The sequence below is a fragment of the Argiope bruennichi genome, chromosome 10 (genome assembly GCF_947563725.1).
Source record: "Argiope bruennichi chromosome 10, qqArgBrue1.1, whole genome shotgun sequence".
In the NCBI taxonomy this organism is placed as follows: domain Eukaryota; kingdom Metazoa; phylum Arthropoda; class Arachnida; order Araneae; family Araneidae; genus Argiope; species Argiope bruennichi.
Genome location: NC_079160.1, coordinates 72422853 through 72446345, shown reverse-complemented (window position 1 = coordinate 72446345; position 23493 = coordinate 72422853). Strand labels below are relative to the sequence as shown.

Below are 23493 nucleotides of genomic sequence, written 5' to 3'. Positions count from 1 at the left end.
TCATTGTCATTCCAGTTTTTGAAATTAGGTATATAGTGTACTCACTTTATGAGCAGTGACTACGTATATGATTAAAAATAAGGGTACCCTGTTAATTCAAGGGCACACGCGCACGGTGGCGCTGCCACCATCATTAAAAAAAAAGCAAACTAAACAACGACGTTGAGCCATAACAGCTTCACAGCACATAAAGAATAAATATATGCCGATACAAAACATTCCCAATTTCTGTTGTTACAAATAATTAGATTTTTAAATTGCAAGCATATAATTAACAATTTTTATTTGAGTAACATTAAATTAAAAAACTATAAGTACTATAAATTTTGGTGCCCCCTGACCCAGGCGCCCTTGTGCGGTGAACAATTTTGCCACCCTCACGCGGCGGCCCTGACTAGAAGAACAGGCTTTTACATACCTACAATGCAATCATGACATCCATATTCTGTTAGAATGTCTATGTTTTAATTTTCAATGTCTGTAATATTTTCAAACATCTTCTTGATTAAAAATATTATCCTTTACATCTGTTTACTTCATATTTTTTAGATACATGTTATTTTATTTTCTAGTTTAACTTTTCTTTGTACTTTATATCTAAGTATACTGCAATTGTTTCTAGAACACATATTCATAAATATTCTGCTTTTAATGATTTCTAAGAATATTGACTTTATTTCATTTAATATTCTATTGTAAAATTTTCATTTCTAGGAAAAGAAGGGATATCATTAGATGTCATATATATTTATAATGTTTAATAGTTTTTATAATTATGTTAAGCAAACTACATATTGAAATATATTTCTTGATAATGCACTATGTTATAAATACAATTTTGCTTACAAATTATAGATGTAATAATTATTTATGTAGTTTATTTAGCACATAACTTCATTTGTTCTATTTGCTTACATTCATAAATTAATTTTCTAAAACATTTTTTCCCCTTCTATTTAATGAGGGAAAAAGTGATTAAAAAATTTCTTATCAATACAAAATGATTGGATGCTAAAAAAAGTGGTTAGCCGGCCGCAAGTAAAAAATCGCCAAATAATGTAGAATTCCATCAAATTCACGTTTGGTTCACAATTGGCGACATTTTCGCCTAGCTAACAGAAAAGTACACTAAAAGTTGTTTGCATTTCAACTCATAGTTGATAAATTATTGAAATACTGAAAAATATATCCATGTTATTCCTTATTGCTTAAATTTTTTTTAAGTCATATATTGACAGAAAAACTTTTTTTCAGTCATCTTTTATTTATAACCACTATCATGCCTTTGACGAATTTTTAATTTCAAATGCTTTATAATATATTTGCACACTGTATATAATTTTAAAATATGCACTTTTCAGTTGTGCAATTAAAACACCTTACTATATATTTCCTGTCTTGACCAATTTTTAAATTTAAGGTCTTTTTTTTATATAAAATTTCTATTATTTAGTTCCAAAACTCAAGTTATAATTACACTAATTATAATAAAACTTGTTCTTTAGTTCTTAATTCTTTAATTACTGTTTATCTTAATGATTGAAATATTGAATAAATAATTATTTTACCTTAATTTTATACCAGAAATGTACATCATCCTGAATGATTTGTTTGAAATTCTTAAAAGGATCATTACTGCAGATCTTTTGAAATATATTAATACATTAATTTTGTGTTTATTAAAAATTTTGTCACCAAATAACATTTATTTCTTGTCTTCTTACCTACATGTTGATATACTTAGATGGATTCTGTTTTTTAGGCTACCATTTCATTATCCTCATGTCCATAAAAGTGCTCGTATGCGAAGAGAAGCAGGCTCACGAGGCATTGCTACTTATCATCGTTACAGATATTATAATAAACTTGCTGATCCCACCATAGACACTCTGGTATTATAAATATTTGCTTTGGGGGTAAAGAAAGTTTGCTGTGATTGATATTATAATTCAGTATTTTTTGTTCTTTTAAATTAATTGTTTCTATATTACATATAATAGCTGTTTGAAGTCAGATTACAGCTTTCACTTTTATAGATTCTTGATACTTTTGTATTTCGCTGGGAGCCAATCATTGTCAAGCTTGAATGTTAGCCGTTTTGCCATAAGGGGCAACATTTATAGCTAAATTTGGCTGGTTTCTCTCTGTCCTCACTAAGAGAATAGTACCAAATTCTAATATTTGGATTATGTTATTAATAATTTTAAAATTTTCAAAATCATGAGAGAGATAAATAGTGATTTAATAAATTCTACTTGCCAAATATATGTATAATAGATTAATGTTTGTTATTGTTTGTTAAATGGACTAGTTCATATAACACTGTTCCTTAGAGGGGGGTCAAATGACATATAATAGTAAATAATATGTATAATAGTGCAAGTCTTAGTAATATTTATCTATGCATCATCCGGGGCATCAACTTTTAGGAATGATCGAAGATCTGTGAATGGATTTGAATCATTTCTAAACGTCTTTTAATTCCATTTTTCATGCTACTTTTACTAGGTTTTAACTATTTTCATACTGGGTTTTTCTCTAATGTGCATTCTAAGTTTTAGAGATAAATTCAAAGGTCTTGTACCAGGAAATTCAGATTCTAAAAAGTCTCTAAATTACTTTTTTTTAATCTTTCAGTATTCAGCAAAATTACTTATGCATACACCAAAATTGTATTTGCATATCTTATATGGTGAATAAGAATTTCCTAATAATCAATACTAGCAGCTGGTCTGAATTTTTTTTCTCTTAAAAGCAATATTTGGAACTCGTATTTCTATCGCTGAAAGCAAGTAAAACAAATCAGTTTATTGATGAGACAAAGTGATATATAATACATAATATTAAATAATGTAATAACTATAATTTAGTATAGTTTTAATTGAGTTTTATTGTGTTCGCAAGGCCCCAATTGTTGCCATGCCTAATGCTGGCATTAAAATTAAGCAAAAAAAAAAAAAAAAAAAAAAAATGCAGTTTTTGTCAGGGGCACTGCAAAAATTTTTTTTTTCAGGGGAAAAAATTAAATCAGGCATTTTATTGTGAAAATGTCACCATTTTCATTTTATTATTAAATTAATTTTTGTAAGAAATTTGATATACTAAGTACAATTTGTTAACTTTATTAATATATAGATGGAATTTTTTTTATAAAAAATATTTATTTAGAATTAGTTTTAATATTATAAAAAGGCTTTGAAGTTATTAATAATAATCTGAGTTTTATAAATTAATTCTTTTTTTTTACTCGTCTTTTAGAGTATTCCTAATCATGTAGTGCCACATACATTTTTATTTCCTTTATCTTCAATCCTAACTGGCAAACAAGGCAGCCTTGTCACCATGTAAGTATACATTATAAAATTTTTCAAATTGAATAATGAAACTCAGATTGGTTGCTTTTATATGAAGTAATTTTTTTATCATCAAACTAATTCAATTTGTTATGTCAGTGCTCTTAGTAAATTCTTAAAGTTTTGCTTGTGATGATTTGGAAGTAAGTAGGTGTTTTTAGTTAATATTAATTCATTTAATATACCTGCAAATGGACAGTTTTTTTTAATGTAAACTTTTTACAGGTACCATTATAAACTTTAAATTAATCTCATACTAAAAAATATAAAAAGCACATACATTTGAAAAGTGCTTTAAAAAACAGATATATGTTTTAATACTCATTTCAACAAATTTAATATTTTGTTTAGTTTTTCAATTTGGAACACTATGATGGGATCATCATTGTTAAGTATGCCATGGGCAATTCAAGAGGTAACTATTTTTTATTGATATAGTAATTAATATAAAATAGTATTTTTAACTCAGCTAAACCCAGATTCACTCCATTATTATCAACCTGCATAGTCAGACATCATTATCAATCAACTTAAAATGATAAGAAAAAAAAATGATGAGAACTAATTCCACTGTTACTTTCATTTATTTGGATAAGATAAGCTTTAGTACTTGAAGCTTCTATCTTATCTAATCCAATATTTCTCATTCTCTTTCATAAGAAATATCGTCATAATTACATGTGTGAATTTTCTGCTAGATAAAAAGTTTTAATTTTCTCTTTTCATTCACTTATCTTGCTGGAAAGTATTTCTTCAAATATCTGTCATTCAACTCTGAGAAAATTATCTATATTTCAACTTCTTCTAGATTAATAATAACTATGTATATGTAGTCTGAACTATTTTCATGAAATAAGCAGACATATCAAGAAATACATCAATGTAGTGTTTTCCGTTAAGTTTGTTTAGTCAAAATTTTATATCAGATTACTAATTAATGGAGTTTTAAAAAATTTAATATGCATACTTGTGCATAAAATTAAATACTGAAATTTGCAAGTGCTAATAATAAAATATTTTCACTGATATTTATGTTTTGTTTTTACATTTTGATTGTAAATAATTTCCAATTATTCTTTTCACATTTATTATAAATTTTAAGAAAAGCTCCTATCTCCTGTTTTTGTGCATTTTTATGTTAAAGTTAAAAAAGCTTGACTATAAATAGATTTATATATGTATGTTTCATTTGTAAATAAAATATTTTTATTCTTGAGTATAAATTCTTAAACATTTGATTAATACAATTATTTAGTAATAATTTTTTTCGTTACCTCATAACAAGCTATTTCTTTTAATTAAAATAAATTTATGGCTCCACTGTTAATTAAATTTATAAATGTATTTTTTGAAATTTAAAGTTCTTATGGTTATACTTCATAAAAATTACTTTGACTAATATTAAATAGTCAATGATCTTCCTGTATTACTGATCAATTCTTAATAATTTTATTGAATTAATTGATTATTATGTACTTTTTTTCTTATTTACATAAAGACTATTTTATCAAATTTCTGCTGCCTTACTTTTATGTTATATTTAAATCCAAGAAATTATCTGGTTTTGTACATTTTTAAAAACATATCAAATTGATCAAATATGTAGGAAGATTTCGAATATTTCAATTGTTTTCATAATTTTGTTATATACACATATGACGCATGTCCACAGGAATGTGGCCATTTCAGAATCACATTTTGTCATTTTTGAGATAGGTTAATTTTCTTTCATGTAATAATTTGAAAAATGATCAAGCAATTTTGGATATATTCATTCATTTTAATGTTCAATTAATTATACTTATTTTATTTTTCAGCCTTTTTATTTGGTATAATTCATTATTTTATAAAATTAAGCTTTTTTTTTTTCCATGCCTGTGTCATGTTTGAATGTAGTAACTAATTCCGGAGTTCAAGAACACATTTATAGTATTTGTCTGAAGTGTCCACTATTTATAATACTCTTTATTGGAAACAATAAATGAATTGCTGTGAAAAATATACAGAATATTGTCTAATAGAAAAATTTCTTTTCCCCCTGTATCAAAAATTTGAAATTTTCTGCCGATTTCAACCTTAGGTGGCCAGCTAGTCACCAAGAATTCTGCTAAAATTAAATTTTAAAAATTTCATAAAATTGAAGCATAGTATGAGCACAAATAAAATTGATATATCTGAAAAGCAAACTCTTATAAGCCATTTTAGTATTAAAGTTTTGCAAAATAATATTTTGTAAAACTGCTGAGGGAAATATTAAAATGTTATTCCAAATTAATTAATCAAAAATTTAGTTCAAATTTTGGAAAGCTTTCATAGTTAACACCTACTTCCTAATTTGATAGCACTAGGTACAATTATGGCACGATTTATTGAAAATACACCATTTATAAGCATTATGTTAAAAATTCTTCTAGCATCTGTATGAGCAGAAAGTTATAATTCTAACTCTTTATAAGGTTCGATATTATTAATGAGATATAATCTTGTCATTAAATATTTTATGCATTTTGGATTTTTTTTTTTTTTTTGTTTGTTTGTTTTAACTAAGTCAAGAAGTAGTATTATGTTAATTTCTTTTAATTGGATTTTGTAATTATTTATGTAAGATATATGCTTTAATATATTTTCTTTTCAATTTTTAATTTAAGATATATACATTTGAAATCATTGCTTTTGCTTTTTAAAAATTTTGTTAGAAATCATTAGCAAGGAATTAAGAGCATTCTCTTGTCGATCATATTGTATTTTTTAATGTTTCTTCTTGATTTTGCTTACTTTGTTTGACACAAATTAAAATTCAAAGAATATGTAAATATTTTCCTCCCTAGGCAGGTTTTGCTGCTGGCTTAATCATTTTATTTGTCATGGGTGGTCTTTGTTTCTACACTGCTTACAGAATAGTTAGTTTGCGCAGCCTTGCAGGTAAGTGGATTTTTTTTCTTATGAAAGTTCATTATTAAGGTTTAAAAAGTATAGTATCATGTTATCTGCTCTTAAATATATGTGTTTTAAAATGCTTAAAATATTTAGTTTAAAATAATAAGCTGCCAGCAAATTTTTATAAAATCAAGTAATTTATAATTATTGACATATCTACAATCATATAAATTTGTCTTTATTACAAATGAGATAAGACAATAAATATGAATTTTAATTGTCTAATCATAGAATTTATGAATTGCTAATTAGTTCATGAAACATACTCATGTAAACATTGAATTGCTATTATTATTAATTGTTATTTTTTTACATGCAAATAATAAAAATTATATTTTCATGTTACCATATTCATAAGAAGAATGTTGTTCATTTTCAAATTAATTATTTGTAAATATTTTGTCATCATCATCATATTTGATTAAACAGTGCTTTCCTCTGAATTCTGTTCCACCACATTCTATTTTTGACACTCGTGCACCATTTCTTTCTTGGATAGCCAGGAAGTCTGTATCCACTGACTCCATCCATCCATCTCATTTTGGGTCTACCCCTTTTCCTATTTGTTGGAGGTTTATATAAAAGATTTTTTTTTTTTTTAAATATGGAATCATCATCCATTCTAAATACCAGTTCAGAATGTATGATCTGAACTGAATGGATCGGTCCAGTTCATCCGATTTATTTTTAGAAACTTTATAATATCTGGCTCTCTATAGGATGAACTCTATAGGCTCTCTTTTATATAGCTCAAAGTTGTATCTTCTTCTCCAAATGTTGTTTATTTCTATCTCACCAAGAATGGCTCATTGAATTTTTCTTTCAAAAATGGCTATTTTATTTTCTTTAGGTTTGGTCAGGGTCCAGGTGTCTGAGCCATAGGTAAGTATTGGTCTAATTAAGGTTTTATATAGTAAAAGTTTTGTATTTCTTGATAGTAGATTTAAAAAATCGTTTTAGTCTGCAAACGGCTTTATTTGCATTCATTGGACGACCTTGAATCTCCTTGACTATGCCATTGTCATCGGTAACTATAAAGCAAAGATAAGTAAAACTTTGGATAACCTGAAATTTGTGAGAACCAATTTCCATATGGGATTAATGGGAAATCCCATTACTTAGGACAGGCATATATTTGATCTTTTCACTATTTATGATAAGTCCCATGCTATTAGCAGCATGCTCGAAAGAAAGAAAAGCATCCTTTAATGCAGAAACAGTTCTTGAAATGGGGTCAATTATGTCCGCATAGGCCAAAATTTGTGTTGATTTTGAGAATATATTGCTTTCGATGGTGATTCCTGAATCTCTTATGATTTTCTCTAAAGCAATGTTAAAAAGAAGACAGGTTAAAGAATCACCCTGCCTGATTCCATTATTGACACTAATTTCTTCTGTTAAAGATCCTAAGAATTTGACCCTGCAAGTGGTATTGGATGTACTTGTAACTGCAAGTCTAATTAGTTTAGACAGTATTTGAAATTCAGCCAGAACTTCATACAAGCGATATTTATTAATACTATCAAAAACTTCTTTGAAGTCTATAAAAAGATTATGTGCAGTAATACCAAATTTTCTGGTCTTTTCCAGAATTTGTCTAAGTGCAGAAATCTTATCTTTTGTAGATTTTCCCTTGCAAAAACCACATTGATAACTTCCAATTTAAGGGTCTATATACTGTGTAAGTCTTTTATATAAGATGTTAGCACAAAATTTTATAAATGGTACATAACAAACTCATGCCTCTATAATTAGAACAATCCATTGTATCACCTTTTTTTATATATTGGGCATATAATGCTTGTGTTCCAATTAGAAGGCATTATTTCATCAGTAATAAGTAATATTCATATCAGTAATAAGATTATAGATTAACTTTAGAAGTACTAGCCCATGACATTTCAACATCTCAGCTGAAACATTTTGTATGAAACTTATTTTCAGATTTAGAGCTACAAAAAAAAAATTGTGATATTTAACTCTTTAATATGTTGAGATTTCTGCTTCTCCCATTAACTAGTACTTCAGATAGATCTGTTGCAGGTAAATTTCAGGATATTAGATGCCATCAGTGTCCAGATTATCCACCTAGACTATTAACTTTTTACCTGTTAAATAATTAATATAATAAATTGTTAAATTTATTAATATAATAAATTTTACCATATTATTTATATGACTGGGAAGCTTGAAATCAGTTGAATCAATTTACTATAAACTAAAAAACATGTATATGAAAATAAAAGCAAAAATGAAAATCTTGCTGTTGAGTTAGTGATTGGCAAGAGCATAAGATTGATTGTTTTGATAAATGAGTTTGAATTCCTTCATAACATTTCAAAACAATTTATGTGTCAAATTGAATTAAAAAATATTAGAATTAGGGAGGAAATTATGTGAAGATGAAACTGATATCATTAAAAAGATAGCTTTTGAGTCTTAAGATAATCAAAAGAAAAGGAAGTTGAAAATAGTCCTAATTTTTTAATGTTTAATGTATTTGAAAAATCTTTCAATGACTATCGCTAAAAAAGTTTTTAATAAATTTTTACCAATTTTGATAATGTTTTAGGAATGAAATTTTGTCTAGTCTTAATTTTAAGTCTAGTCATAATCTATAATTCCAATATAATTTAACTGAAACTTACTTTAAATTAATTTGGGTGTTAATTGTTAAATGTACATGAAATACTTTATCCTTTAACTTTATAATCTTCCTTTTTTTATTTTAAGTAGTCTTAAGCAAATTGTTAGAAATTATTCTGTATTATTTTTTTAAAATCAAATTGGTTAGAGCTTCTTTTAAAAAAACTAACATTGTTACTTCTGAAATTTATATTTGATCACTTGATTTATGGTAATGAGTAAAGAAATACTGCTTTCAGACAGCCTTTTATGGATTATATAAATATTAGGGATTTATCTAATTACAAATATTACTTAATTTATAATATGAAATTATAGGTTTTTTTTAATTATATAATTATTTTGCTTCCTTATTTTGTAGACTTGCCTAGTTCTGCAGTGGAGTTCCCTGATCTCTGTAGGCTTTTGCTTGGTCCTTGGGCTGAGTGGATAGCAACATTTTTTTCTCTCATCCCTCTACTTGGAGGAGCTGTAGTTTATTGGGTGCTCATGTCCAATTTCTTATATTTCATTGGTGTTTATTCTTATGGTAATATCATCATGTATTTAAAAATTTGAAATTCAGTTATCTTTTCATTTAGTAGTACTATTTTAATATTTTGGTAGTAGCACTGTTTTTGTTGAAATCTGAATATGATGGTTTCATTTAAATAACTGGAATTAAATAAGACAAATTTAACTCATAATTTAAGGATTTAATTATTTCAATACATGTTTATCTCCAAAATTTTTATATGTGTTCATTGCAACTTCCTGGCAATATTATTACATTTGTATATATATTTGCATTTTAAATATGGTTTCTTTTTCAAAAATATAATTATTAACAAGATTATAAAATTATTACATTATGCCATAATCTAAAAATAAGTATTGTAGAAATAAATTGAACAGTCTATGTAGTAAAAAAATTTTGTACCATCTAAAAGAATTTAGATTTGGAAAAGTAACATTATTTTATACTCATTTAGCATAAGCTACTTATAGTCATATTGAAAGGAATTTTGTAAAAAACAATTTTTCAAAAGTACTTTTATGAGAAATTTTTTCAATTATAATTAAATGTTTTTTACTTTTGAATCCAATCTATTATTATGAATATTAAAAAATCTTACACAACTTGTTTCTCACCAATTCACAAACTGTTGACACCTACAAAATTAAAATAATCAGTTGCCTCATGATTAAATACTGAAAATATTGAAGTTATTATATTCTCATCAAACATAGACTATCAAATTCCAAAATTCTAGTTCCCTGAGGAGTAAAGAATTATTTGGAAATTCTCTCTTTACAAACATGAAAACAAGTAAAGGTATATTAATTGTAAGAATACATATTAAATAATTTGTAGACTTCTATAAATTCCTTATATACTGCATTAATAGTTTTATATGCCTTCGAATAGTTATTTTATATGAATTTAATCTTAAATATTTGCAAAAAGGCAAAGTTATGAAGTGCTTTTTTTTTAGACAATCATGTTAAGTTTTTAACTTTATTATTTGTTTTACTGCTAGTGAAAAAGTGTAGATCATTTTTGTGTTGTTTGTATAGATAGTTTTTTAAAAGTCATTTGTTCTGTTTAATTCTGTTGCTGTTTCTTTCACATTTTAGATGTATAAAAATAAGGCAAAAAGTATTTTTAAAAGTTACCTTGAGAACTTTTGTGATCTGGAATATTTACACAAAATGGGTCTAAAAATTGTCATTAACCAATCAGATCATTTCTATTTATTTATAAAATATTCTGTCTTACAAAAGATTTTGATTTTCAATAGATACTAGTTACTAGTTCTGTGCATGCTAAAGAATGTTGAGAAATGGAAAATTTAAAATGGCAGCTCAGCGATGAAATTGGCAAAATTATGTGCAAGATAATTATAAATACAGCGGTGTTTGTTTTATTTGAATTTTTTAATAGTTAGGATTTTTTAATCTAATTTTTTCTATAAACACTGACTTAAAATATCACCTGTAATTCATAATGTATGAATTGTATAAAATTGTTTTCATTACTTAAGTATATTGTGCATGAGTAATATCTAATGAAAATTTTTTATATGATCTTTAAATCATTCAGAGTCTTTACTATTGTACAATATATTCAATCAAAAAGTAAATGAAAATTCCTTTAAGAAAAAAAGTTTAGTATGAATTGTCCTATTAATTTTAATGTTTGTCTAATATAATTGTTGTGTACTATTTATTAAAATTATCTACTGTTTATTTATTATTAAAATTTCTCTTCCAGTGTTGATTTTGAAATCAATTTTTCTTAATTCAAGAAATTAAATTATTATTGTAATCATGTCAATTTCAAATCAGCATGTCATCAAAGCAATGCATATTTCTATTTAAAGTTTATTGATTTGAATAGAAATTTGTCTTGTAACCATCAGTTTATTTTACCTTTATTGTATTATACTGTATTTCTGTGATTGTTTGTGGGAGATTTCTTTTGTTATTGATTTTAAATAGTTCATGCACTTTTTCTTCACATTCTTACTAAAATATGCACTTCGATACTGATTGTTTATTTTTTTTCCCATCAACTATGATTTTAAAAAATTAAATTGTTTCATGCCTTAATGTTTTACGGGATATAATTTGTTTTTGTAAATGAAATTCTTCTTTTGCAGAATCTTTCCACATTGGTGTAAATAATAGTAATGTGGATAATTCAAGTTTTCCTGATGGTAATGAATTATTTTTTTATATTAATATATAAATATTTTGAACTTTTCTTAGATTATTTTGTACTGTTTTTCTAAATCTTCAGCTAATATTCAATGTTGATTTTTTTTCTTAAAATACAAACTAAACTCTTTTTTATATTTATGAAGTCATGACTGGGTTATATAATATTGATGTTTATCTAATGTATTTTTCACTTAGAAGGAAATCTATAAAATAAATTTTCTTATAGAGAATGTTCAAGTTGTCGAGAATATTGTTCTTTGAACTTTTTTGTATATTCAAGCAACAAGTGACATATTGTGCTTTATAGTTCATTTCAAATTTACATTGGGGGATTCTCATTGTCTGACTGTATTCAAAATACAGTACACATTTACAGTATTGGACAGTTCTACTTATCATATTTGTGTATTAGCTTGTTGTATTAATGAATTGCCATGGTCACCAACCAAAGAATGTACTGATAGGTAGACCAAAAGCCCTTTGAAAGATTGAGTTAAAATTTTATATGAATCTACAATTTTAATAATTAATAATAGAGCCATATGCTAAATTTCCTGTATCTAGCTTGTTTTATTTATTTATTTTTTTAATTGTGCTCTCAGGTTGTCGGACACTATTTCAAAATTCTTTGGGGTTTTGGATTTTGAGAAATTTAATCATGAAGATTTATTAAAATCTTGACGAATTTTTGAGGATGCTATTGTTTTTGTAAAAGCTGTTTGTTTTTATTTTTGAAAAATTAAAAATTCCATCAATTTCAACAGCTTATCCTATAAAGACATTATAGGTCTACATAATGTTTTTCAAGTTGTTTTCATATGTTCAATTTTTGTTTTAGTTTATGTATGCAGATTTATAATTAATTATTCATATGATTTAATTTGTTAATCTGTTCATACTTGCTAGAGGAGAAATGATTTTATGTTCAAATTACTAGAATTTTCAAATTTGTTCTAGGCTAAATAAGTGAAATTTAGCAAAAAAACTTCTTGTCTTCCTGGTTTTTGAGAATTTTTTTAATTTGTTTATTAATTTCTTCACATTTTTTAAATATTATTTGCCATTCTAGCATCTTCTATTAGTATGTTATTTGAAACTCTCTGAAATTTTACTTCATAAACATTTATGTTAAATTCTGAATTATTTTATTATGAACTTCTTTTTATTTATCATATTTGAATTCGCTATGAGTGATTCTTTTTTACCTAGAAGAATGGTTTATTTTTCATTGAATTAGTTTATTGAAATTAGTGCTTTACTCAGAATTGGATTGTGGATTTAATTCACAATCCAATTCAACAATTTAATCTCAGAATTGGATCAGTGCTGGATATAAATCTAATTATTGATTCCATATACAAATTTGGACTGTGTTATGATTTCATGACTAGAAGCTCATAGATTCTAGCCGGATTCTTGGATGACCTGCATATATGCAAACTCGATGCATATTATGTTTGTTGAGTCAAATTTCCTCCTCATGAAGTAGGGCAGAAATATGAAGAGGTGATGACCTTCCTCCTCATGAAGTCATGATTCAAATTGTTATATATGCCATTGATTGTAGTTCAAAATTATGAGGCTCATCTAAAAATAAACCTTGGTTAAGTTTCAAAATGAAGCATCAAATTGAACCAAGTTAGGCATGCACAAATTTCTGAAAGGGTATGATATAATTCGAGTATTTCACATTGTTGAATCTTAAAAAGCTAAATATAAAATTTTAAAATTATTTGTAAATTGAATCTGCCTATTTCTATGGTTACTTATTTTTAAATTAATTTAATTATTTTTTTTAATTAAAAATTTTTTATTATAAAAATTTTGTAGTAAAATTTTCCATATTGATATTTTTTTTTTTTTTATAGTTTATTGCCCCACTACTATTCCTGTGACTGAAACCTTGGTATTACACCATGGTGGAAATAGTACCAGTGATGCTTTTTACAAATATTGGAATATGGATCTTCCTATTCCCCTCTATATTGCACTTTTCTTCCTTCCCTTTGTGAGTTTAAAGTCACCTACATTTTTCTCAAAACTGAATGCATTGGGTAAGAGTCTGTTTCTTTTATTTCATGGGAAATTGGTGTAAAATATGTAAGAAATTATAATGTATTCTAAATATATAATTTCTACAGATTAAAATTCTGAATTGTTTCTAATTTTAAATTGTTTCTCACTACTTCATGAAATTTTAAATTTTTTTAATCTGCTAATTTTAAAATATGACATAGTGTTTAAAACCCTCTGATTTTTTTTTTTTTTTTTTTTTTTGAAAATTGACAGATAAACAACTGCATCTTAATTAACATGAATTTTGTGTTATTAAACATATTTAGATTTTTTTGATTTAATTAAATAAATAATTTGTTGTTGAATGCCATACATAGTTTCAAATAAAAAATTTTATTACTAAAAAAATTGATATCAAAAGATTTTTTTTATTGGAAGCAAACCATGCTTGGTATTTTTTTAAAATTTAATTTAAAAAATAAAGTTACTAAAAATGTGTAATTTTAAATCATCCTTTTCAATTATGCGTTATTTCTTTTTTAAATTTTCTTCTTTAATCTTTTCCATTACTGATATCCTTTTTATTTATATATTTATTTTTGTTCTCCTCTTATGAGATATTGTTTCCTATCATCATATTGTATTAAATTCCACAAGTATATGTTTATAACATTTTATATTTCCCACCATGTAAGCAATTTAAATTGAAGGAGAGTATAAAAATAATAGTACTTTAACCAGCCAGAAAGACTTTGAAATAAGTTTCTGTTGTAAATAATTTCATTAATTTTTATGAATTTGACTAACAAATTGAGGATTTTGTGTACAAGCATTTCATTTGGATTTGGTAGAGAGCAGTGAATGGGATAGGCAGTAGTAATTCTATTTTGCATTTAGAATTAGATACAATTTTTTTATATTCTGAATATATTAATGAATATTAGAATTTAAATGTTTTTCATGCAAAGAGAGATTTTTTTTCTCAAATAATTCAATGAAAATAAAATGAAAGATACCCAAATTAAAAATAAAATATTTTTCAATATTTTAATTACACTGTTCTTGTCCATTGTATTAGCAAGATTACAGGGGCAGAGTAGTATCAATAATTAATTTACATTTTGTATTAATTTGAGGTGCTAAAAATTAGAACAAAATATTGTATGCTTTGAATCTAGTATGAATTGTTTGACTTTCCCCGCCCCTAAACCATTTTTACATATTGTAAATCATTTGTTTCAATGTATACCACTATTATAGTGGTCTTTTGAAAAGTCTAATATTGGGACAATGTCATGATTTATACCAAGATTATTTTAATTAATACTGAATGAGAATGATGTTCTACCAAAAACTTTATTATCAGATTAAGATATACAAGATCAGCATTTAGTTAGTGAATGCTTTCTGATAATTCTAATTTTGCTTTAATGCAATTAATGTCACTTTTTTTGTTTAGATAATAGTTTATTTTATTGATATTATATATTATTTATATTATTAAGAATAATAATAAAATACAAATAATAATAAAATATAAATAAATAGTAAGAATAATAATAAAGTACAAAGTTCCTACTCTAATTATTTTTTACACAGAACTAACATTAACCTTTTATTTTATCTCTATGTAGAGTATTAGCATAATTTCTTTAAAATATTTTGCACAGCTTGAACAGTACTGGTCCTTGTGCTATAAAAAGACAATCAAACATTCTTAAAAATTCATAAGTGCCCCTCTTCCTCTTGAAATTAATTTCTGTACATTGATCAACAGACACATGACAAATCAAAAAGAGTACCTTGATTTCATAGCATTATTAGGGAACAAATAACTGCTATATTTATTTGAATGGTACTTGATTCAAGAGAAAATATAATCAAGCTATGACTGCAAACATTGATCTAGGATATTCCTCCATCAAGTTTTTCTGTAGTATGTCTGATATAACTATGAAATGGGCTTTCAAATCAGTAATGACCATTGGATATGCAGGCATTACATGCTATTTTCTAATCTCTTCAAAATGAATCAGATGGAGTATCCTAGAGGCCAAGATAACAACTTTTTTTTTTTTTAATTATATCTCCCTCAACTGAGTGATTAATTCATTGTTGCTATTATCCATTACTGACGCAGTGCCTCCATATCGAATGTCCATCAATAGTTTAATAACTTGTATCATGGTTGGTATTGCCAGTGTTGATAGATATGATATAGAAGGCTTAGTAAGGATTGAATTAAGCTTTATTCACTTATTTAGCAAAAAAAAAAAAAAAAAAAAAGCAAATATTAAATATTTATTTTACAAGTTTTGAAAAACTTAAAACATTTTACCTTTTTTGAAGTATCTGTCTAATAAATAAGGCAATATTTGTTGCATAATACTTTGAAGACAAGGAGTTCATTTTGATTTTCTTTTTTATTTATTTGATAAAATTTATTATGTAAATAATTTTTCAATTTGCCTGTATGTTTAAAAATCCATATTATATTATTGTACCTTTCACATTTAAGTCTTTTTCTTTTATAGGTACAGTAGCTGTTATTGTTTTAATATTATTCATCATTGCAAAAGGTGTGATATGGGGCATTAATTTCAACACTATTGACCCTTATTCTATAAATTATGTTCAGTGTAAGTATAACATTTATACTTATTGATAACATGTCCGGTTATTTTAAATACTGTCCCTTAATATTCAAATTAAATTCATCAACTTACTCTTTAAAATTAGTTTTGAAGATATGACATCATTAGGTATAAACTATCAAATTAAATGAATGTAGATCATTCTTTGTTCCCCATATTTACATATATAATAAATTCTTATTTCATTGGTATCAACAAGCTGGGTGCTGAATAAGAGTTGCATATAATAATTGACAGTTTATTTCTAGAATTTATCTTTTTGTATTTTGTGATGTTATTTCTTGAAATTTCATGATTACACATGCTTTTTTATCCTTTGATCTCAAATAAATATAGAAATTAGTTCTGATTGTTTAGAGTTGAAACACATTTGTAATCTGGTATTTCCAAATTTTCATGCTTATTATCATTTGAATGCTTTGTATATCTTATACGATTTCAAATGTCAGTCCACTTAACATATTTTTTGCAAAAATTTATAAATTTATATTTTGAAAAAATTTATAATTAATATATTTTTGTGGAAATCTGCGGTATATAAAATTATAGTATTATAAAATTTTATGCACGAACACATGATTTTCATGCATTGCTTTGCAAATTAGATCTATAATCCTTACTTGGATCTATATATTGCTTGGCAAAGTCTAATCATTCTGTTTCCTTCCATAGATTTTTTTTTTGCCATATTCCTCTTTAATTCATTCCTTCTTGTATCATTTTTCTCCTTTACCAGAATGTTCTCAGTTATTTCATCATCATCAAAAGAAAGTATGATAGGAACAAAATCACCTTCATTCATTTAAGCATGCATTTACTCATATACATATTTTTTTTATTGCCTAAATTCTCTAAATTTGAAATTTAGAGAATTTTTTCAAAAGTACCATTATTTGGATGTTATTGGTTAATTGTTATCATTTACAGGGAATTTTATGGTGTATGGAATGAGATTCTCTTCTTTTACTCTGCTCCAAATTAATTAATTTGCATTGTGATGCCACAAATAGACTATTTTGAGACAAGCTTTCATTTTTATATCCTAACTTGATGACAAGGGCAATATATAATCCTTCACAATCCTCCCCTATTTTTACACTACTATCTGTTCTAGTGCTAGTGCTAGTTAGTGCTAGTTTCAATTACCTAACCTACAAATTTGCCTGCCTAATTTAAAATATGCTAGAGTTAAGAAAACAAGGTTTAAATTAAACAAAATTTAATTACAACATATTTACAAGATTTTGTACAATTGCGAGATTAGTGGAAAAAAAACGCTTAAAGATTCAGTCAGCATCGTGGCAGCGTTTTTATTTTTCTTTTTTCTCTTCTTGCTTCGCGAGCGTAAGCGTGTAGAGAGCGTGCGCATGAGACTGAAGGAGTCGTTAATTTGCATACTTGCCGAGATCAAAAATAACCACAAAGTGGCACTATCAATTTGATTTGAACCTCGTGGCAAATGTCAATTTTTAGTTGCACTTTGTAGTACCGCTACAAATTCATGATGGGGATAAAATAAAAAAAGTTATATAACAGTTTAATAAATTACTATATCAGCAAAAAAATGCATATACACTCAGTCCTGTGCACATTCTGCATTATTGTATTTGTTCTACTAACATGTTCTGTCCATAAATTATAAATTACTGCTAAAAAAAAATTACTGATTATTATGTTGAGCCTGTTTGAAGGAATCCATGACATAGTATTACTTGCTTTGCTTTTGTTTAACTTAATGGTACATTGCCATTATTCATTTTATATGATATCTCCTGACTAACATTACCATTTACCAAAGCAATTTTTAAATTCTTCTCTTGGAATAATGCATCTATACTTACAGCCCCTCTTTCATTTGGATACACATTATTCATCTTATTTGGTATGAAGCAATGCAGTTCTAACCCCCCCCCCTTTTTTTTTTCCTTTGCTGTGACTATCTTCGAAATTTTCATATTCTATTTTTTTGGGGGGGGGGGCATCTTTAGAAATGCTGAATTAGCAGATTACATTCAATATTACATTCGAGTTACCCTATGAAGTCATATTACTGCTCTTGGCTACCAAAGCTTTTTTGCCATTCCAGTCATATGACTACTCTCATTCTCCAAAGTTTTACCATTCCTGTTGTATGTCTACACTCAGCCACTACAGTAAAAAGACCATACTGATTTTATATTATACGAAATCAACAGGTTTGGAAGATGCATAGCATTCAAAATATGAATTTCATTTAACTGTAATTATTATTATTATTATTATTATGCTTTTTAAAATATTTTCGAAATAATGTCCTACAAAATGGCAAAAAGAAAGTTGCTAAAAGTATAATTTGAAATAGAGGGTAGCAATAGGGAATTTGATTTTTAACTCATTTGAATATTGATTTTGACAAAGTATGTGATAACTGTTGTTTTGTAAAAATTTTGTGCTAGTGATTCTGATAGTGACATAATTATGTTGAAGGAATGAGTGATATAATTAGAAAGTTCCAGTAATACTTAAATACAGGGAAATGAAAATAGTGGATTTATAAATCCAATCGGCGTGATACTTATTTGTGAGCTTAATATGACCACAATGGCTAGAAACTTTTAAACTGAACATCATATAGAAATCATCAAACAATTGATAATTTTATTATTTTTAACATCCCCATAAACTGCTAGAACTTGTGCATAATTACTTGAATTTATTTGTTATACTGTTAATTGCATTAACAATTAATTACTGTTAATTGCTTTAATCTTATTTAAGTGCTTTCTGAAAAATTGTTAAACTGAATTGAATATATAGTTTATTGATTTTGATTATGTAGTAGATGTTAGACATACTTCATGAAGAGTGGCAAACTTCAAATGATAATATTAGTAGTATACATATTATTTAAAATTACTATAAATTATATGTTATAGATTTATAAAAGTTATTTCAAAAGCAAATTACATTACATTTTATTTTTGTTTGCTATCAAGTGCTGAGTTTTTGTTTTACTGTGTTTAATCGAAGTTATTACATGAAATACTTGTATTTATTTGCATTTATAACATTATGCTTGAAATTTTTAGTCCATCTTTTTACTGACAGTGGTCATAATGGATAAAAACATTGGATTGTGCAGAAAACACTGCTGAAAAAAATTTTATTGTTGTTTCTAGATTAAGCAAATATGATTCTATGCATTTTCTCTGAAACAGAATATATTAGGTAAATTTCAGTTAATAAATTGCAGAACTTTGGGAATAAAGGTTTCTCTCATCTTAAGAATAATATTTTTAATTCCTTTTCTTATTTTTAAGAAATTCCTATACTATCCTTTGGTTAATTTTCTAACTGTGCATCATTAATTTTACTGTATTTTTTTATTTCCTTTCAGTGTTTAAATCTACATTTCCTGTCCTTGTTGGAACATTATCACTTTCTTTCTTCATACATAACTGTGTTCTATCATTAATGCGAAACCAGAAGAAACCTGAAAATAATGTATGTATCAGTAGAGCTTTTTCTTATTTTAAATTATGACAGCATCTTATTATCAGGTCTTAGATCTCTCTCCTAAATGAATTTAATTAATTTAGTTTAAGCTCTCAAGTATTTTATGAGATTTAATGTTTTGCTTGGTAGTTAGTAAAATTTTAAATTATGGCGAGAATATTGTATATAGTATAATTCTTATTAAAGATTTTTCTTTCCTTGAATATGATTTTGTAGAATCACATCTGCTTACATTTTGTTTGAAGTTAAAATCTGAAAACTTTCATGATTTATACATATTATTTATTTAGTCATTCTAATATAAACTCATGAAACTTTTCTAATTTTGGAATTTTCTTGCTTAGATTGCAAATTTATTCTATCACCCTATATTGTAATAATATGGTATATGATCTACAATATTGATACAAATTTCAAATGATGTTTTAATGTGATTTTACTTACAAAATTTCTCAAAGCACATTGTTGTGTTCAAGTCTTCAATATTATTAGCATTCATATATTACTAAGAAAATCTGTATAGTTAAACTTGCCATTAAAATTAATTCAAATAATTATATTAATTTAATATTTTTTATCATTATTAATTCTTTTTATCTGTCTAATAAAAAATTTTTTAAATGTGTAATATAATAGAAAGACTGGGACTCTCTTTAATTTACATCACTGATGTCTGATTTATTTGACGTTGTGTAAATTTCACATCTTCTGTCTGCAAAAATACTAACGGGAAAGAATAAGATTGCAGAATATGATTTATTTCCAAGAATGTTTTTGGCATGTATATCACTTTCTAAAAATATTAAAAAATAATGTTTACTCATATGATTCTCAGAATAAGATGAGATAATGTTGACAGAAAAAAATCAAATATCAATTCATGATTGGGTTAGAAATATAAATTCTACATTACTGTTGCAGGATGTTATTTAAATTCTAATTCAAGGAATTAGAGGAATTTATATTGACAATAAAATTTAAAAGTTATTTTATAGTGCCATAAGGAATACAAATATTATTACCATTAGGAGAGCTAAAAATTTTTTTCTTATGCTTATATGAGGATGCAAAAAATAATCCTAGAGATTTCTTTGAACTTAAAAGTGTTATGAACTGTTAAAATTTAGTCTTCATGTAATTGCAGTCATTTTAAGTTTTAAAGTCGTCATAATTTTTTTTGACATATTTTTCAAACATTTAATTTTTTAAAAGTGATATACTTATTATCCTGAGCTTCTTTTTAAAATATTTTGATCTTTTATCAGCCTGTAATATGTTCTAAGTAATTGCAATTTTACGTTTTTCTTAGCCTCGGGATCTGGCTATTGCTTATGTTCTTGTTGGTACAACATACTTAATTGTTGGAGGTGTATTTTTTGCTACATTTCCATTACAGAAGGAATGTATCGAAGATGTAAGTAATGAAAATTAATTTTATCATGCTCTTATTTTTTATAAGATTCAGGAATGCTGAATTTTTTAAACAAAATGAATCTTTAATACATTTAGTAAAATAGATATTGTCCATCTTGATATAGTTTGATATAGATTGTATATATATACGCTTTATGTATATGTGGCTGTTTGTATCTATTCCAATCACCTTAATAGAATTTAAGATTTATATGTTTTTATAAAGTTAATTTTCCCCCAATTCGAACTTAAATACATAGAGTAAAATGGAAGCAAACATATCTCATATTGAAAATATGTTTGTATTATCATTTCAAAATCTGCTAGAAAAGTCAATGTTCAACTTTCCATATATTTTAAAATATATTATTAGTCTTCCTTTGATAAAATAATACTTTAATATCCAATGTGAGATATATTTTACTAGTGTTTCATTATATACCAGTTAATTTTCAAGTATTTTTGAAACTGAAATGCAATGAAGCTAATGTACTCTACTGCAATCAACTTAAAACTATGTCTTCAGTATTTGAATTTTGAGGGGGTGAGGGGTGTTGCATAATATTATGTAATTAAATTCAGCTTGGATCACATAAAAGTACAAATTTGGCAGATTCTTGCTGGAGAACCCATTACATGTGTAAGTCCACAACGAAATAAATATACCTACTTACAAAGGCGTTACATTTTATCATCACCCCACTCCAAAGTTATGGAATGAAAAGCTATTGAAAATTATTTTCAATACATTTCGATTTCAAATAAAAAACTGGCTGGGTTTTAACCTTTATTGATAGGGTTTATATAGTAATGAATGATTAGATATCCATATGCTATTATTATCATTAATCTAGTTTATGATTTCTATATAGTTTTGTTAGAGAAATTAATAATTTCCAATTTCAAAATATCTTTTTTTATGTCATGGGTAAAAGGTATTCTGATGATGTATTAATGATCAGCTCTGTTTAGTCTTTCTTCCAGCATTTGTTTTTGAAAAAGAATATTAATGTAGCATGGCTTTTAAAATATCCTGATTTCATGGCAAGTAACTCTTTAGCCTTATTATTCTATGAATTTCCTTTTGAATATTGGATTATGGATATTCTCTTTGTAGAAAAAGAATCTTTGAAGTACTTTTTTAGTATATTTTCAATATATTGAAAAACCATTAGCCAGCAGGTTTTTTCTGTAATCAATTTTTTTTCTTGTTTCTTAACTAAATATAACCATTATTTTAAAATGCCATATTACAAATTAATGAGAGATTATATATTTCAATTTATCCAAATTTTAAAATTATTTTCTGATCACTTGTACGCAGGCCTTTCTTTAATTATTGAGTTACATGGGCTCGTATTTTTCCGCGTTGACTTTTCATGTGTATTGAACCTGAGACTCTGTTTCTACAGATTCTAAAATTACTCTTGTTCAAATTTAGTAGTCCAACTATTTATAGCAACTGTGACTGAAACACAATTTTTAGGCATTTCTAGAGGTATGATGTCTAAAGTCATTACAGCATTCACACAGTGCAGCAAGACAATCTCAACAAAGTAAAACAGTGGATGGAAGGAGTAGCATAGTGAACGAAACTAATGGGTATTAAGTTAATTTTAATATTTAAAAAGAAAACAGCAACAACAACCAAAGTGACCACAAATCTCATTATCTGGATTCTCCTTGTCAATAATTACAGTTAGGAGGCACCTTCTTAAACAGAACATTTACAGCAAAGAGCAAATCCCAAGCCACTTTACACATTTGATCTACAAGTGCCATAATCTCATTGTCTCCTTCCAACATTTGGGCATGGATATGGATCTGTTTGATAAGGTAATCATGTCAGGATTTTCTGCTGGCCCAATCGTAACCCTGAAAAAAAGGATCACTAGACAGAAGTATAGAGAAATATTTAGTTGACCAGGTCCATTCTGTAATGCAAACTTTGTTTCCTGTAGGAGATGGAATTTTTGCACGATGATAGTGCTTCTAATCATGCTGTGAGATTTGTCCATTCATGGTCTGATGAACACCAGGATGAAGAGAAACACCTACCTTGGCCTGCATAGTCCACAACCTCGATGTAATTGAACTGTTATTATCTATTTTAGAGCATTCATTCCAGAACCGATATCCTTCACTGGTATCTCTCCTGGAATTTTCACAATTTGCTCATGAAAAATGGTATAATATTTCTCTAAATTAATTTTCAGCACTTGTAATAATAACGGAAAAACATACAACAAACCAGATAGAGGAATATAGATACACCA

The 23493-nt window shown here is 26.2% G+C and overlaps 1 protein-coding gene across 2 annotated transcripts in view; it reads left to right on the top strand.

Moving 5' to 3' along the window:
• Positions 1 to 23493, top strand: part of LOC129988314 (sodium-coupled neutral amino acid transporter 9 homolog) — a 40881-nt gene that overhangs the window by 4661 nt on the left and 12727 nt on the right. Inside the window, exons 2-12 of one of the 2 annotated variants that reach the window (XM_056096515.1) lie at positions 1763 to 1892; positions 3259 to 3344; positions 3705 to 3768; positions 6182 to 6275; positions 9298 to 9465; positions 11579 to 11635; positions 13508 to 13693; positions 16190 to 16294; positions 19686 to 19792; positions 21114 to 21218; positions 23179 to 23303. In XM_056096515.1, the coding sequence (XP_055952490.1) occupies positions 1763 to 1892; positions 3259 to 3344; positions 3705 to 3768; positions 6182 to 6275; positions 9298 to 9465; positions 11579 to 11635; positions 13508 to 13693; positions 16190 to 16294; positions 19686 to 19792; positions 21114 to 21218; positions 23179 to 23289 (1213 nt within the window). In that variant the 3' untranslated portion in view covers positions 23290 to 23303. The remainder of the gene's footprint in view (positions 1 to 1762; positions 1893 to 3258; positions 3345 to 3704; positions 3769 to 6181; positions 6276 to 9297; positions 9466 to 11578; positions 11636 to 13507; positions 13694 to 16189; positions 16295 to 19685; positions 19793 to 21113; positions 21219 to 23178; positions 23304 to 23493) is intronic. The other variant, XM_056096514.1, reaches the window with a different exon arrangement.